Source organism: Citrus sinensis, chromosome 3 (genome assembly GCF_022201045.2).
Source record: "Citrus sinensis cultivar Valencia sweet orange chromosome 3, DVS_A1.0, whole genome shotgun sequence".
NCBI lineage: Eukaryota > Viridiplantae > Streptophyta > Magnoliopsida > Sapindales > Rutaceae > Citrus > Citrus sinensis.
Genome location: NC_068558.1, coordinates 25716445 through 25733135, shown reverse-complemented (window position 1 = coordinate 25733135; position 16691 = coordinate 25716445). Strand labels below are relative to the sequence as shown.

Sequence of the window (16691 nt, the reverse complement as noted above, 5' to 3'; positions counted from 1 at the left end):
AATTATCCTCAAAGTGCGAAATTACCATAATGCCGTTAATAATTTAAATTATCGAATTACCCTCGGAACTCTCAAATTACTTCACTACCCTAATCTAAAATTACCAAATTATCCACCGATTCCACAAATTACAAATTCCCCCTAAAGTCTTATTAAATTACCGAAATGCCCCCACCAGTCAACGGTGACTGGAATTCAGCCAACGGTGACGGCGGTGACCTTACGCGCACGGCAATGGTGGCGGATCGTGCTCCCAAAGCTGTGAGCTTTCTAGCGGTCGTTCACGGCCAAAACGGAAGTTTCGGGCAGCAACGTTGGCCGGAAATAAAAGCTGGTGATGTGAAGAATCGAACGCAACCGGTGGGGCAACCTAATTCTGGCGAGATTGACGGCGACGAAAATGGGTTGAGCCGCGGTCTTTCAAGTTTCGATCACCGGGGTTCTGGCTGTTTTCCAATGACGATGACAGGGGGATATGACCGGCGTCACTCAAGCTTCAGATCAGTACCAAGCTTGACCGAAACGGTGGCTGTAAACGGGAGTCGGATCCGGGTCGGTCTCGTGGGTTGGGTCGGGCTAAACGGGTCAATTTCTCTCTCTCTCCTTCTCTCTCGCGTGCCCCTCTCTCCTTCCTCTTTTGGAAATTAGTTCCCTCCTTTCCATTTATAGAAATTAATTTTTTTTTTTAAAGATTACTACCAATTAAGCTAATGCCGGACCCGTGTTGAAATAAAATCCAACTACATGGCCATTGAATCGTGTTTGAATTGTCTCAATTTTATGTCATGACAAATTTAAAATTTATATCGAGAGAGAAAAATTAAATAATACACTTAATGAGGAAAATTAAAGTGCATATGTTATAATAATTCTTTTTATTTTAAAAAAAAACTTAGGGCACTTTTGGAGTTGAAGTGATGTGGCTTTTACTGTACACTTAAGCTGCTAAATTTCAAAGTTAAGTAAAAGCACAGCAATTACAAGAATACCTTAGTTTTCTTTATCTTCTTATTGTTTTTAGAAGTACTGCAGTAATAAGCCATATTTGGTTTTGATGTGGATAATAAAGACCCGGATTATTTGGTGTTCCTGAAGGTTATTGGTAAACTTGCTGAGAATCTACCAAGTGCAGAAATTCAGTTGGAAAGAAAAGAAGCTGAGCTATCTGGTTAGTTAGTTATTTTGAGATGAATTTGATGAATATAACCTGCTGTTCTTAGTGTGTGTGTGTGCATAAATGTACGCAATTTAAGCTACAGAATTAATAAATTCTGGCACTGTTACTGAGATCAATGCTCAGGTAAGTAATTCATTAATTTAAACTATAAATTCAGGCTTTGCTAGGAACATATATTATTATGAAAAGGTGAAAAAAAAAAGAAAAAAAGAAAAAACCAACTAATTACCATTTGTTACCAAATAGCTAGCATTGAAATATAAAGTTCCTAACAAAAAATTAACTTTTCCCATTGCATGTGACCCATGAAAACGGTACTATCAGCAGGAATCAGTGAAGCTGCAGTAGCAAATTCAAATGTTACAGAATTCTAACAAGTATTTTCAATTATTTCATCAACAATCATTTTCATATTAAGCATAGTTAATTAATTATGCCAAAATATACAATTTCAATTGAATTTTCAATTGGTTATCTCACTCTTGACTCTTCATATAGGCATTTGATGCGTGATTCTCTGAGTTCTTTAACTGTAAAGGAGCTTAAGCAACTGGAGAACAGGCTTGAGTGAGGCATCACGAGGATCAGGTCCAAGAAGGTAATTAATTAATTTCATTATGCATACAAAAAATAATTGAATTTGAGCAATACACCATTGTTTTGCAACAATACATTGCATAAACTTTATCGTGTTGCGCGTGCATCAATGTTTTCTCCCCTTTGCTGGTAAGCTAGATGCTGGAGATCAAGCTTGTGGCATCTCAGTACGAGATCTACGATCAGACTATCATTATCTACTGAATGTGTGTGCTACTTGATACCTATTTTTGAATCAGCAATATATGAAACTGGATGAGTTTATGTGTAATCTAATTACTTACGCTGACTTATCATTGGCATCTTCTCTTTGGGAGACCAGTTATTATGCTGAAACTTACATCTATAAAACTTACAAAACTGAGGCTGTATGATGTCGAAGGATTTGCATTATGTATAAGGTAAATATAGATTGTGTCATATATGCATAAATAAATATTGTACTTGATAAACCTAGACCATGAGCTAGTTGAAGTATGGTGTGAATCAAAGAAAGGTCATAGGCTTGGTGGTTTTATTGCAAGTCTCTTGGATGTTAGGTTTGCTCTGTTAGTCTGTTTGAATTTTTGGGAAAGTCATGATCATTATAAGGGCACATTTTGGGTTGTATCTGCTACAAATGTGGAAACAATATAGCGTTCGTTTAGAGCTCAATGAGGAGAAAAGGAATCAGATCTCTTTGAATCCGCCGTGTAAGAAAAGATTCTAGACGGCTCCATAAAAGAAGCTTCATTTGATGTCAATACGGTTTTTCCATTGTGCCTGCAGGTGACTAGGTCAAAGAATGGCACAATAAGAAAATATACTTTAGGTGATTTTCACGCCGATGGCACATTGTGCCTGCAGGTGACTAGGTCAAAAACTGGCACAATCCCCATTATAAGGTTTCTTAGGGCGCTCCGCAGTCTCCTTCTCAGCACTCCCAGCTTGAATTTCATCGACTTCATTTGAGCTAATTGTGCAACCTCTTCTGCCCTTAACCGAGCTGCTTGCTCCTCTGCCAATTGCTGTTCGAGCCTAGTTGTTGTCTCTTTGAGCTCAGACTCAACCTATCAAAAAAGCATCAATATCAGTCAGAAAACATACTACTAAGCCCTAGAGTAGCATCATAATACAAATTAAAAAAAAAAAAAGAAAAAGGTATTGGTATTATAAAACTCCAACTTAAGAGAAGCAAATTCTTGAGTATTAATTTAGTTTAATCCAATTGCAAAGGGAGTTGCTAAGTTCACCATACTCGGCGAAACATTCTTACTTCAATCAATTCCAAACTCTCAATCATTGATAAATGGTAGAAACAAAAGCTTAAAAAATCCAACACATAAATTCAAAATATAAAGTATTAAAGAATCTACTAACTTTTTAATTTTGCCATACTCCAAGAATGTGAAGACTAAAACTTATTAGCGCCTCAGACATATAGTCATTACACAGAATGTTACAGCAAATTCAGATTCTTGTGAATAGGAACTGGCTTAATTCCGAATCATTGTATTGCCTTGCTATAAATTAAAACTGTGGAAAGGAAAATCAAAACTATGCAGCCATTTGATTAGGTTCCACGTGCCTAACTATATTTTCATGAAAACTTATTTTGAATGTGGCTATTTTGTTTTTAACAAAATTAGAATATGTCAGGCAAGAAAACAGTATCCACAGTTTTACAAGAAATGTTCTCATGATTGATGACTAAACAAGTGCAGAATCCATTCCTAAGTGCAAGTCATGATAAGTAAACCACCTCTAGCTACTATCATACAATAACCCACTTAATTTCATCAACAAACAAAACAGAGCAGGACGGTCAAACAATGTTCCAAGTTAAGAACAGCATGTTACAGCCTTCAAAACGCAATCAGTGAACAGATAATAACAGATAGGTCCACATCAACTAGCAAGATAAAGCCTCTTTTCAGATGGCAATCTCCAGCAATCTAGGGGTAAGGACAGAGCGGCAGTCTTTATCACCTCCAAATCTAACAATTTAGAATATCATTACAGGTACCTGCACGCTTTGTAGGCATTTTTTTAATTACACAGTTTTAGAAATGATTACCCGATCTGAGAGATGAACACATATGCATGTCATATTTTGATGCCAAAACAAGGAGTATAAAAAATACCATCTCAGTAATTCGTTTGATTTGATCTTCATATGATTCCTGCATCTGGCCCATTAGCTTTGAAATTTCTTGTTTTGAATATTCCTTGAGAGAATCAACCTCAGCTTGTTGATCACGGAGTTCAGTAGCCCCTCTCTGAGTAGAAAAAAAAAAGAAAAAGAGATATTGTCATGACATATTCAGAAAGAAGCAGCACAGAAGTCAATCGCGACAGTAATGAAGTCACCTTCAACTCAGCAAGGAGCTCGTCCGTATATGGCTGCCCACCATTCTGCACGATCACAGAGTTAACCAGAGAAAGAAGCTTCCCAACCTGCTCAGTTCTCTTGGCCTCATCCTTGGTCTTGTTATCAAAAAGCACGCACCTATTATCACATAGTTGAAGGATTTCCTAAAATAATGGAAAAATGATCAGGAATAAAGCAAATGTTAGCTCATTTCGTAAGCATTGATGAACCAATCAAACACTTGTAGTCTCTAAAAGTTTGAGGATATTAAGCTGACAAAATTTGTTTTTATTGTGATCGTAAGCACTTAATATCAGGTCTCCTCAGAAACTATTTAATAATCAATTCCATTCTCCTTATGGTTTGACCACTTACATAACCTCTTACGTCCATCAAATTTAAAGACCTTAAAAGGTGATCAGCATTCCATATAACAAAATAATAATAATAATAATAATAATCTGCATATATTCCCGTGAAAAGTATTGACTCAATCAAAATTAGTGGCTACAAAGCAGTAGCTGCCTCTTCACTCGGCAAATTCTTACATTATAGAACAAAGCATGAAAGACTGTATTATTGTGATCAAAGCTCAAAACTGCCAAAAGGCAAGATCACATTTTCTGTGGCATCTACATAGTTGACCTAATTGTGGCATCTACAATTGATTCCTTCAAACTGCAAAAATTGGTACAATAAGTAAAACAAAGTTCCCTTAAAATAACCCGATTTTGTTAATTGCAGAGCTAGAACTTGAAGGGGTCTTTATTTTATTTTTTGTTATTTTTCTTCCCACTCCTCATAGGTTAAATCAAGTATGCAGTAAAATAGAAGAACTTGATATAAATCTTTCTCAAGTTAAAAAATTTTAGAAACCAAATTCATCAAGTACATTCTGAAAATAAGAGATTTGCATGTTGAAACTGAAAAAAGATCTCACATTGAAATTTTATTCAACAATTCTGAGGCTAGAATCCACAGGAATTTGTAAGAGAATTTTAAATCTTGTAAAGTTAGTCTTGATATTTTATTCAAACAATGCCGAATAAAATGGACCTCACGTAAAAAAAAAAGAGGTACATTTTTTTTTTTTTTTGACCACGAGGTATCCTGGAAAGGGTCCCAACTGTGGGAGACACTTTTAAGCTCATACCACAACCCAGACTAGAAGTCTCCGCTGGAACCGAGAGGCACAGGTTCTCCCAACAAAAGAACATATTTTAAGAAACAAACAAATGAACACACGTTAATAGAATAAGAACCAAGATTAAATAGCAGAGGAAATCAAAGAATACAAATAAGAAAAGCATAAATGCTTAGCAAATGAATGAATGACATCTCATTCAGAGGCATTAAAATATAACTAAAATTAAGTAATGCCAGCAGAAAATTACCAACCAATCACCTCTCCGGCATATCCCGCATGGCAGAAGAAAACCATTCAGGAAATGAAGCCCTATTGAAAATGGAATTTTAAGACGGCTGGACTACTATACACCTATCAAGTATTTTCAGCATGCATATATTCATATTAAACTTCCAATGGTCCAACCGTAAAGGAGTCTAAAACTTCACAAAAGAACCAACCAAAGACAACTTGATCAAAATGACTAATGAAATTATCGAACACTGTTGCAGTTCAGAAACGAACCTTTAAAGGCTTTGGACACTCATGACCCAAATAATCTTCTAATGTTTTCTCATTATCTTCAAGATAATCCCCTCCAGTGAAAACAACAATCATATAGTCAAAAATTTTTTTCCCGAACAAGGTCGGCAAACGGTGTACTGCAGCTTCTTCCTCTTGAGAAAAACGGTTTCGAGCAGAGAAAACTACAAGGACTGCATGGATCCCACCCTTGGCCAAACCAATACATTTGACAATTTCCTTGCCGACAAACTCAGAGCCAGCGGAAGAATCAAAAAGCCCTGCAATGGCTCATAACATCAATCTACTTGCCACCACAACATCAACAAGCATGGAAATGGAATATCTAGACACCAACATTAGTAAATTACCGGGGGTATCAATGACATTAACAACTTGGCCATCTTTGAGCACGGTTGTCTTCATTTCACAAGTTATAGTAACACCAGACGAGCCAGCACTCGCCTTGAAGGCTTTTCTTCCGAGAATACTATTGCCCGTCGCACTTTTGCCATTGCCAGTACGGCCAAGTAAAACCACAGTACGCTCCCCAATAGATGGAGAAGTAGGCTTCCAATCGCCATCAATCACTCTTTCTCCCATCCTAAAAAAAATTTCAATTTACCTGCAATGCATTTACAGTATCAAACCACTTCACATTGAATTCACTTTTTATCGTTAAACAATAAGAAAGAAAATTTAGTTACCATACCCTAACAATTTCACTCCATTAAAACTTATATTTGTTATTACTTTAAATATTATCCAACCGAACATGAATAAATTCATTAAAAATAATTAAAAATAAAAATCATTCGGACCCTGACGATATAGTTAAATTTATAATCTTAATAAAAATATGATGCATTGATATATAATCAAGCTCAGAATCTAAATAGCATCAGTTAATTAATTAATTATGCTAATATATAATTTAATTTAATTATGCTTGTTTTATGAAATTATTGAAAAAAAATGACGATGATCAATTATGCATAGTGGCGGACCCAAACACTTCAATTAGGGGGGCTTAATTCAAAACTTTTATTTAATTTGGGCTTTTTTTAAATGTTCACACCATACATTTTAAGTCTCATAAACTCAAATTTCATTACTTTCTTTTAAATTCTAAATAATAATAGTAACAAATTATTTATTTCAAAGGCATGAAAGTATCATTTTTCCGAGTAGTTTTCATAAAATATTAAAAAAACAAACTAATGTGGCGATTGGGATTTGAATCAGGACTTTAAAACCATCAAATAAACTCTTACCATTGAACAATATGTCTTTTGTTATATGAAAAATGTGTCTAAATTTTTTTTATTTAATTCTTTTAAAAAGGGCTTGAGGTACATTTAAAAGAAAAATTAATGGCTACCCCTCATGGGCCTTAATTGGGTCGCCCATGATTATGCAGTACATGCGATAAAATTTACAAACTAAGGTAAAGAAAATAGAGTCTATAATCAAAAGAAAAAACTAAAAATTGAGATTGAGAGGAAAAGGCAAGGGCAATTTGGAGAAAGCAAAGTATGAAAACAAACAGTGAGATGATGCAATGAACTGATATTTTACTTACTTGGAAAGAGAGGAGGCCTAAAAAGATTGCGTTGCGTACGAAGAGATGAGAAAGGGGAAGAGACTTGACTTAAATTTTAGGATTTAAGGTATGAAAATTATAAATTGAATAATGAATGTAATAGAAAGTTTAAATAGAAAGTTGAGAAGTAAAGGATGTAAGAGAGTTTAAATAGAAAGTTGAGAAGTAAAGAATCTAAAAGAGTTTGAAGAAAAGAATTTGAAAGAGTTTAAATAGAAAGTTGAGAAGTAAAGAATGTAAAAAAATTTAAATAAAAAGTTGAGAAGAAAAGAATTTAAAAGGGTTTAAATAGAAAGTTGAGAAGAAAAGAATCTAAAAGATGAATGAACATGTAATTTCTCTCTTTTGCATTTCATTATTTTGTTACTTTTATTATTAAGGAGGTTGTTAATTTTTTTTTTCTACTGGAACTAATATATATCACTTATTTCTTACTAATTTTATAATATCTAAAAACTCTTCCGTCCCCAAAAAATTTAAACAAAAAAGGGCAAATGAGTAATTTTCTTAATAACTTATCTTGGAGCTATAATATATGCATTGATTATAAGAAAAATATTTTAAAGTAACAAAAAGTACAAGAAAATATTTTATAATTAAATTTTATTTATAATGACGCATATATTTTTATTTTTAGTATTTAAATTTTTATTTTTATTTGTATTTGTATTATTCATTTAATTTATAATAAATATGAATAAAAATTTATTTAAAAATGAAAATGAAAATAATATAAAACTATATTATTAAATATTATTAAATATTTTAAAAATACTAAAATAATTAGTATATGTTGATTTGAATAGAGGAATATCCATGACATTCCTAGACTCCCCAAAAGTAATATGAAGGGAAGTAGGGAATATCAATTGATGTTGCCCCAGGTAAGGAAATATGAATCTCGTTAACTTTTCGACACGTGATACCCGCTTAGGGAATGCCCACACGACGACGTTTCCCAAGGGTAAATCTCCCGTTTGTGAGTGTTCAGAGGCCCCTCTGGAGGAAAACACAACGATTACGTGCATCTAAAACTTTCCAATAAACAACATTCCAATTTCGTTCTCAACCCAAATAAAAAATTAGGGTACAAAATAATCAAAACTCTTTTTTGATTTTCGATTTCAATACAATTGGAACAAATTGAATGCGATGAAATGAAGGAGCCATTGCAAAGAACCAAAGTATTGATTCGTCATTTGCCTCCTTCCCTCTCTCAAAATGACCTTTTAGCCCTTTTCCACGATCACTTCAATGACTGTTACAATTGGTTCTACTTTTGCCCTGGAAAATTTAGTTTTTTTTAAAAAATTTTTTAAATTTTTTATAATTGATTGATTTTTGGGTTTTTTTTAAAAAAAAATTATTTTAACTTGGATTTTATTTTTTTAACAGTTACAAGCATCAGAGGCATTCACGAGCATATGAAGAATGAAGAAGCCTGCGGATGTGTTTGAGTTTGCGGAGTTGTTGAATGGACATTTGTTTGTTAATGAAAAGGGTAATTTTGCTTACACTTTTACCTTTACTTATCAATCTTAATTTGGTAAGAATGAGTTTATGTTGTTTTAAATCAAAAGGGCACTTTCTTTTTGGTTGATTAGATGTGTTATTGGTTTCTCGATTAGTTGCTCAGTTTAAGGCTGTTGTTGGATATGCTCCATCTCAACGTGTTCCCAAGCCTTGTTCTAGAAAGGATAGCCGTGAAGGCACCATTTTTAAAGGTATTTTTTTTGTTTAAAAAAAAAAACTTAGGATACTTTTGAGGTTGAAATGTTGTGACTTTTACCGTACACTTAAGCTGCTAAATTTCAAAGTTACCTTTATTTTCTTTATCTTCTTATTGTTTTTAGAAGTACTGTAGCAATAGCTGTATTTGGTTTTGATGTGGACAATAAAGACCCCGATTATCTGGAGTTCCTGAAGGTTATTGCTAAACCTGCAGAGAATCTACCAAGTTCAGAAATTCAGTTGGAAAGAAAAGAAGCTGAGCTATCTAGTTAGTTAGTTATTTGTAGATGAATTTGATGAATATAACCTGCTGTTCTTAGCGTGTGTGTATGTATGTGTGTGTGTTGCGTGTGTGCGTGTGTGTGTGTAAATGTATGTAATTTAAGCTATAAAATAAATAAATTCTGGCACTGTTACTGAGATCAATGCTCGGGTAAGTAATTCATTAATTTAAGCTACAAATTCAGGCTTTGCTAGGAATATATATTATTATGAAAAGGTGAAAAAAAAAACCAACTAATTATCATTTATTACCACATAGCTAGCATTGAAATATAAAGTTCCCAATAAAAATTTAACTTCTCCCGTTACATGTGACCCATGAAAACGGTACTATCAGCAGGAATCGGTGAAGCTGCGGCAGCAAATTCAAATGTCACTGAATTCTAACAGGTATTTTCAATTATTTCATCAACAATTATTTTCATATTAAGTGTAGTTAATTAATTATTCCAAAATATACAATTTCAATTAAATTTTCAATTGGTTCTCTCACTCTTGACTCTTCATATAGGCATTTGATGGGTGATTCTCTGAGTTCTTTAACTGTAAAGGAGCTTAAGCAACTGGAGAACAGGCTTGAGCGAGGCATCACTAGGTTCAGGTTCAAGAAGGTAATTAATTAATTGCATTATGCATACAAAAATTAATTGAATTTGAGCAATACACCATTGTTTTGCAACAATACATTGCATAAACTTCATCGATATACATTCAATATATGTAATTTATGTCATTTTGAAAATAATTTGTTGCTTTGTGCGTTTCCTGTTTTGTGCAACAGCATGAAATGCCGCTAGCTGAAATTGAGTTCTTGCAGAAAAGGGTAATAATTAAAATTCATTAAATCCTGTAGCCTTTTTTTCGTTTTCTTCAAAGCTTTTATGGAACTCTTTAACATTTTCATTTTCATAGGAGATTGAGCTGGAAAATGAAAGCGTATGTCTCCGATCAAAGGTATGCAAATCAGTCCGTTGTATGTATAATGCATTTTTTCTCGCCCTCTTCCAAAATTTCAGCACGTTATTAAAATTTCATTGTTTCTCAAACTCATATAGCAGAAATGGAGAGGTTTCAGCAAGCAAACACGGTGACTGGGCAAGAGCTGAGTGCAATCCATGCATTAGCTTCTCGGAATTTCTTCAGTCCTGCTATCATCGAGGGTGGTGGCACTGCTTACTCTCACCCGGACAAGAAGATACTCTATCTCAGGTAATTAATTCTCCCATCACATCTCATTTCTACACACTCGTGTTGCACGTGCATCAATGTTTTCTCCCATTTGCAGGTAAGCTAGATGCTGGATATCAAGCTTGTGGCATCTCAGTGCGAGATCTACGATCAGACTACATTATCTACTGAGTGTGTGTGCTACTTGATACCTATTTTTGAAACCAGCAATATATGAAACTGGATGAGTTTATGTGTAACCTAATTACTTACGCTGACTTATCATTGGCTTCTTCTCCTTGAGAGACCAGTTGTTATGCTGAAACTTAATATCTATAAAACTGAAGCTGTATGATGTCGAAGGGTTTGCATTGTGTATAAGGTAAATAAAGATTGTGTCAGATATGCATAAATAAATATTGTACTTGATAAATCTAGGCTATGAGCTGGTTGAAGTTTGGCGTGAATCAAAGAAGGGTCATAGGCTTGGTGGTTTTATTGCAAGTCTCTTGGCTATTAGGATTACTCTGTTGTATGAAAGGAGTAAATTCTATACAAACAAACTATTTATACAAACTAATATCACATTAGAAGAGTGAAAACAAAAAAGTTAAGGTACAAGTAAACTCGAGTGTGTTTGAGTTTTTCGGAAAGTCATTGATTGTTAAAAGGGCGTATTTTGGGTTGTATCTGTTACAAATGTGGAAACAAGATAGCGTGAGGAGAACAAGGAATCAGATCTCTTTGGATTCACCGTGTAAGAAAAGATTCTAAACGGTTCCATAAAAGAAACTTCATTTGATGTCAATTCAATTTTTCCATATAATACTATCTTAAGACCACACTCGAGATTGGACTGGGAACATTTACATAATAGAGGATACAAGCTTCTTGACTGTAGTAAAACACTGAGAATAAATGCAGTATTAACTTCAAATATTATCTGAAAAGGTAGGGGAGACAGCAAAAATATACTTTAGGTGATTTTCATGCCAATGGCATATAGTGCCAGCAGGTGATTAGGTCAAAGAATGGCACACCCTCCTTTTTCAGCTTGCTTACGAAGCTCCTCTGTCTCCCTCTGAGCTCTTTCAAGATTCTCTCTAAGCTTACGAATTTCGTCATTCGACTTCATTTGAGCTAATTGTGCGACCTCTTCTGCCTTTAATCGAGCAGCTTGCTCCTCTGCCAATTGCTGTTCGAGCCTAGTTGTTGTCTCTTTGAGCTTAGACTCAACCTATCAAAAAAGCATCAATATCAGTCAGAAAACATGCCATTAAGCCCTAGAGTAGCAGTATAATACAAAGAAAGATTGGGTACTGGTAATATAAAACTCCAACTTAAGAGAAGAAAATTCTTAAGTATTAATTTAGTTTAATCCAATTGCAAAGGGAGTTGCTAAGTTCACCATACTCGGCACAACTTTCTTACTTCAATCAATTCCACTCTCTCAATCATTGATAAATGGTAGAAACAAAGGCTTAAAAAAATAAACAGATAAACCCAAAATATAAGGTATTAAAGAATATACTAACTTTTTCATTTTGCCACACTCCAGGAATGTGGAGATTAAAACTTATTAGCACCTCATACACATAGTCAGTACACAGCCTGCTACAGCAAATCCAGATTATTGTTGAATAGGATCTCGCTTAATGCCAGTTCATTCTACTGCCTTGCTATAAATTAAAACTGTGGAAAGGAACATTTAAACTACACAGCTATTTGATTAGGTTCCAGGTACCTAACTATATTTTCCAAAAAACTTATTTTGAATGTGGCTACTCTGTTTTAACAAAATTAGAATATAACATAACTTGCTTATAACATTTCAAATGTTCCCACAGATTCAGGAGTGCAAAATTCCTAGCAACAAAACAGGATCTACAGTATTACAAGAAATGTTCTTATGATTGATGACTAAACAAGTGCAGAATCCACTCCTAAGTGCAAGTCATGATGAGCAAACCACCTATAGCTACTACCATAGAGTAATCTACTTAATTTCATCAAGAAACAAAACAGAACAAGACAGTCAAACAATCTTCAAGGTAAGAACAACATGTTACAGCCTTCAAAACACAATCAATGAACAGATAACTTAATAACAGATTTGTCCCCATCAACTAGCAAGATAAAGCCTCTTTTCAGATGGCAATCTCCAACAATCTAGGGGTAAGGACACAGCGGCAGTCTTTATCACCTCCAAGTCTCACAATTTAGAATATCATTACAGGTACCTGCACACTTTATAAGCATTTTTGGATCTGAGAAATGAACACATATGCATGTCATATTTTGATGCCAAAACAAGGAGCATAAAAAATACCATCTCAGTAATTCGTTTGAGTTGATCTTCATATGATTTATGCATCTGCTCCTTCAGCTCTGAAATTTCTCGTTTTGAATATCCCTTGAGAGAATCAACCTCAAATTGTTGATCACGGAGTTTAGTAGCCCCTTTCTGAATAGAAAAAAAAAAAAGAAAAAGAGACATCGTCATGACATATTCAGAAAGAAGCAGCACAGAAGTCTCTCACGATAGTAATGAAGTCACCTTCAACTCAGCAAAGATATCATCCGTATATGGCTGCCCACCATTCTGCACGGCCACAGAGTTAACCAGAGAAAGAAGCTTCCAAACCTGCTCAGTTCTGTTGGCCTCATCCTTAGTCTTGTTATCAAAAAGCACGCACCTATTATCACATAGTTGAAGGATTTCCTAAAATAATGGAAAAATGATCAGGAATAAAGTAAATGTGAGCCCCTTTCGTAAGCATTGATAAACCAATCAAACACTTGTAGTCTCTAAAAGTTTGAAGATATTCAGCTGACAAAATTTGTTTTTATTGTGATCATTGGTACTTAATATCATGCATCCCCAAAAACTATTTAAGGGCAAGCAATAATCAACTTTTAATAATTAATTCCATTCTCCTTATGGTTTGACCACTTACAATAACCTTTTACGCCCATCAAATTTAAAGATCTTAAAAGGTGATCAGCATTCCATATAACAGAAAAAATAATAATAATAATCTGCATATATTCCAGTGAAAAGCATTGACCCAATCAAAATTAGTGGCTATAAAGCAGTAGTTGCCTCTTCACTTGGCAAACTCTTACATTATAGAACAAAGCATGAAAGACTGTACTATTGTCATAAACAAACTCAAGTGATCAAAGCTCAAAACTGCCAAAAGACATGATCATATTTTCTGTGGCATCTACATAATTGACCTAATTTTGCAGCATTATAATTAAAAAATTTTGATTCCTTCAAACGACAAAAATTAGTACAATAAGTAAAACAAAGTTCCCTTTAACTGTAAAATAACCCGATTTTGTTAATTGCAAAGCTACAACTTGAAGGGGTCTTTATTTTCATTTTTGTTATTTTTCTTCCTACTCCTGAACTTGAAAAGTTTTAGGGACCAAATTCATCAAGTAAATTCTGACAATAAGAGATTTGCATGTTGAAACTGAAAAAAGATCTCACATTGAAATTTTAGACACCAATTCTGGGGCTAGAATCCACAGGGATTTTAAAGAGAATTTTAAATCTTGTAAAGTTAGACTTGATATTTTATTCAAACAACGCCTAATAAAATGGACCTGTATGTCAAGTCATATCCTCCTTGGTGCACTTCTAAAATCTTAAAAGTAGGTTAATTTTAAAGCATATAAGTACATATTTTAAGGAACAAACAAATGAACACTCGTTAATAGAATAAGAACCAAAGATTAAATAACAGATGAAATCAAAGAATACAAATAAGAAAAGCATAAATGCTTAGCAAATGAATGAATGACATCTCATTCAAAGACATTAAAATATAACTAAAATTAAGTAATGCCAGCAGAAAATTACCAACCAATCACCTCTCCGGCCAATCCCACATGGCAGAAGAAAACCATTCAGGAAATGAAGCAATATTGAAAATGGAACTTTAAGACGGCTGGACTACTATAAACCTATCTGGTATTTTCAGCATGCATATATTCATATTAAACTTCCAATAGTCCATCCGTAAAGGAATCTAAAACTTCACAAAAGAAGCAACCCAAGACAACTTGATCAAAATGGAAATTATCGAACACTATTGCTGTTCAGAAACAAACCTTTAAAGGCTTTGGACACTCACGACCCAAATAATCTTCTAACGTTTCGTCATTATCTTCAAGTTCATCCCCTCCAGTGAAAACAACAATCATATAGTCAAAAATTTTTTTCCCGAACAAGGTCTGCAAACTGTGTAGTGCAGCTTCTTCCTCTTGAGAAAAACGGCTTCTAACAGAGAAAACTACAAGGACTGCATGGATCCCATCCTTGGCCATACCGATACATTTGACAATTTCCTTGCCAACAAACTCAGAGCCAGCGGAAAAATCAAAAAGTCCTGCAATTGCTCATAACATCAATCTACTTACCACCACAACATCAACAAGCATGGAAATGGAATATAAGGGCACATTTTGGGTTGTATCTGCTACAAATGTGGAAACAATATAGCGTTTGTTAAGAGCTCAATGAGGAGAAAAGGAATCAGATCTCTTTAAATCCACCGTGTAAGAAAAGATTCTAGACGGCTCCATAAAAGAAACTTCATTTGATGTCAATACGGTTTTTCCATTGTGCCTGCAGGTGACTAGGTCAAAGAATGGCACAATAAGAAAATATACTTTCGGTGATTTTCACGCCGATGGCACATTGTGCCTGCAGGTGACTAGGTCAAAAACTGGCACAATCCCCATTGTAAGGTTTCTTAGGGCGCTCCACAGTCTCCTTCTCAGCACTCCCAGCTTGAATTTCATCGACTTCACTTGAGCTAATTGTACCTCTTCTGCCCTTAACCGAGCTGCTTGCTCCTCTGCCAATTCCTGTTCGAGCCTAGTTGTTGTCTTTTTGAGCTCAGACTCAACCTATCAAAAAAGCATCAATATCAGTCAGAAAACATGCTACTAAGCCCTAGAGTAGCAGCACAATACAAAAAAAAAAAAAAAAAATGGGTATTGGTATTATAAAACTCCAACTTAAGAGAAGAAAATTCTTGAGTATTAATTTAGTTTAATCCAATTGCAAAGGGAGTTGCTAAGTTCACCATACTCGGCGAAACATTCTTACTTCAATCGATTCCAGACTCTCAATCATTGATAAATGGTAGAAACAAATTAAAAGCTTAAAAAAATCAACACATAAATTCAAAATATAAAGTATTAAAGAATCTACTAACTTTTTAATTTTGCCATACTCCAGGAATGTGAAGACTAAAACTTATTAGCACCTCAGACATATAGTCATTACACAGAATGTTACAGAAAATTCAGATTCTTGTTGAATAGGATCTGGCTTAATTCCGAATCATTGTATTGCCTTGCTATAAATTAAAACTGTGGAAAGGAAAATCAAAACTATGCAGCCATTTGATTAGGTTCCACGTGCCTAACTATATTTTCATGAAAACTTATTTTGAATGTGGCAATTTTGTTTTTAACAAAATTAAAATATGTCATAATCTCAATTGTTCCCACAGATTCAGGCGAGAAAACAGTATCCACAGTATTACAAGAAATGTTCTTATGATTGATGACTAAACAAGTGCAGAATCCATTCCTAAGTGCAAGTCATGATAAGTAAACCACCTATAGCTACTATCATAGAATAACCCACTTAATTTCATCAACAAACAAAACAGATTAGGACGGTCAAACAATCTTCAAGTTAAGAACAACATGTTACAGCCTTCAAAACACAATCAGTGAATAGATAATAACAGACTTGTCCGCATCAACTAGCAAGATAAAGCGTCTTTTCAGATGGCAACCTCCAACAATCTAGGGGTAAGGACAGAGCAGCAGTCTTTATCACCTCCAAGTCTCACAATTTAGAATATCATTATAGGTACCTGCACACTTTATAGGCATTTTTTAATTACACAGTTTTAGAAATGATTACCGGATATGAGAAACGAACGCATATGCATGTCATATTTTGATGCCAAAACAAGGAGCGTGAAAAATACCATCTCAGTAATTCGTTTGATTTGATCTTCGTATGATTCCTGCATCTGGCCCATCAGCTTTGAAATTTCTTGTTTTGAATATTCCTTGAGAGAGTCAACCTCAGCTTGTTGAT

General features: G+C 34.3%; 3 protein-coding genes across 7 annotated transcripts in view; 1 reads left to right on the top strand and 2 right to left on the bottom strand.

Annotated features, from left to right (window-relative positions):
* LOC102620164 (immune-associated nucleotide-binding protein 9-like) overlaps positions 1-16691 on the bottom strand; it is a 64106-nt gene that overhangs the window by 26411 nt on the left and 21004 nt on the right. The gene's annotated exons all lie outside the window — the stretch shown is intronic.
* LOC102617684 (immune-associated nucleotide-binding protein 9) overlaps positions 2578-16691 on the bottom strand; it is a 56211-nt gene continuing 42097 nt past the window's right edge. The window contains exons 5-7 of one of the 5 annotated variants that reach the window (XM_052436939.1): positions 12885-13019; positions 11709-11792; positions 2578-2739 (exon numbers count right to left, since the gene is read on the bottom strand). In XM_052436939.1, the coding sequence (XP_052292899.1) occupies positions 2593-2739; positions 11709-11792; positions 12885-13019 (366 nt within the window). In that variant the 3' untranslated portion in view covers positions 2578-2592. Of the gene's footprint in view, positions 2740-11333; positions 11793-12884; positions 13020-16691 lie in introns of those variants that run through there. The other 4 variants (XM_052436938.1, XM_052436942.1, XM_052436940.1 and 1 more) reach the window with 4 other exon arrangements.
* On the top strand, positions 8807-11126 carry LOC102610484 (agamous-like MADS-box protein AGL11). Its single transcript, XM_052437859.1, has 10 exons — positions 8807-8876; positions 9004-9099; positions 9240-9374; positions 9508-9535; positions 9713-9778; positions 9900-9999; positions 10170-10211; positions 10301-10346; positions 10444-10597; positions 10674-11126. Exons 1-10 carry the CDS (start codon positions 8807-8809, stop codon positions 10675-10677), a joined length of 741 nt encoding a protein of 246 aa, XP_052293819.1. The 3' UTR covers positions 10678-11126.

Excerpts from the sequence above, each read along its gene's own strand:
- LOC102610484 (XM_052437859.1), top strand. The coding sequence starts at position 8,807 with ATGAAGAAGCCTGCGGATGTGTTTGAGTTTGCGGAGTTGTTGAATGGA. Across the intron at positions 8,877-9,003 it reads TTTGTTTGTTAATGAAAAGG|TTGCTCAGTTTAAGGCTGTT; the intron begins GTAATTTTGCTT and ends TTTCTCGATTAG. Across the intron at positions 9,536-9,712 it reads ACTGTTACTGAGATCAATGC|ACGGTACTATCAGCAGGAAT; the intron begins TCGGGTAAGTAA and ends TGACCCATGAAA.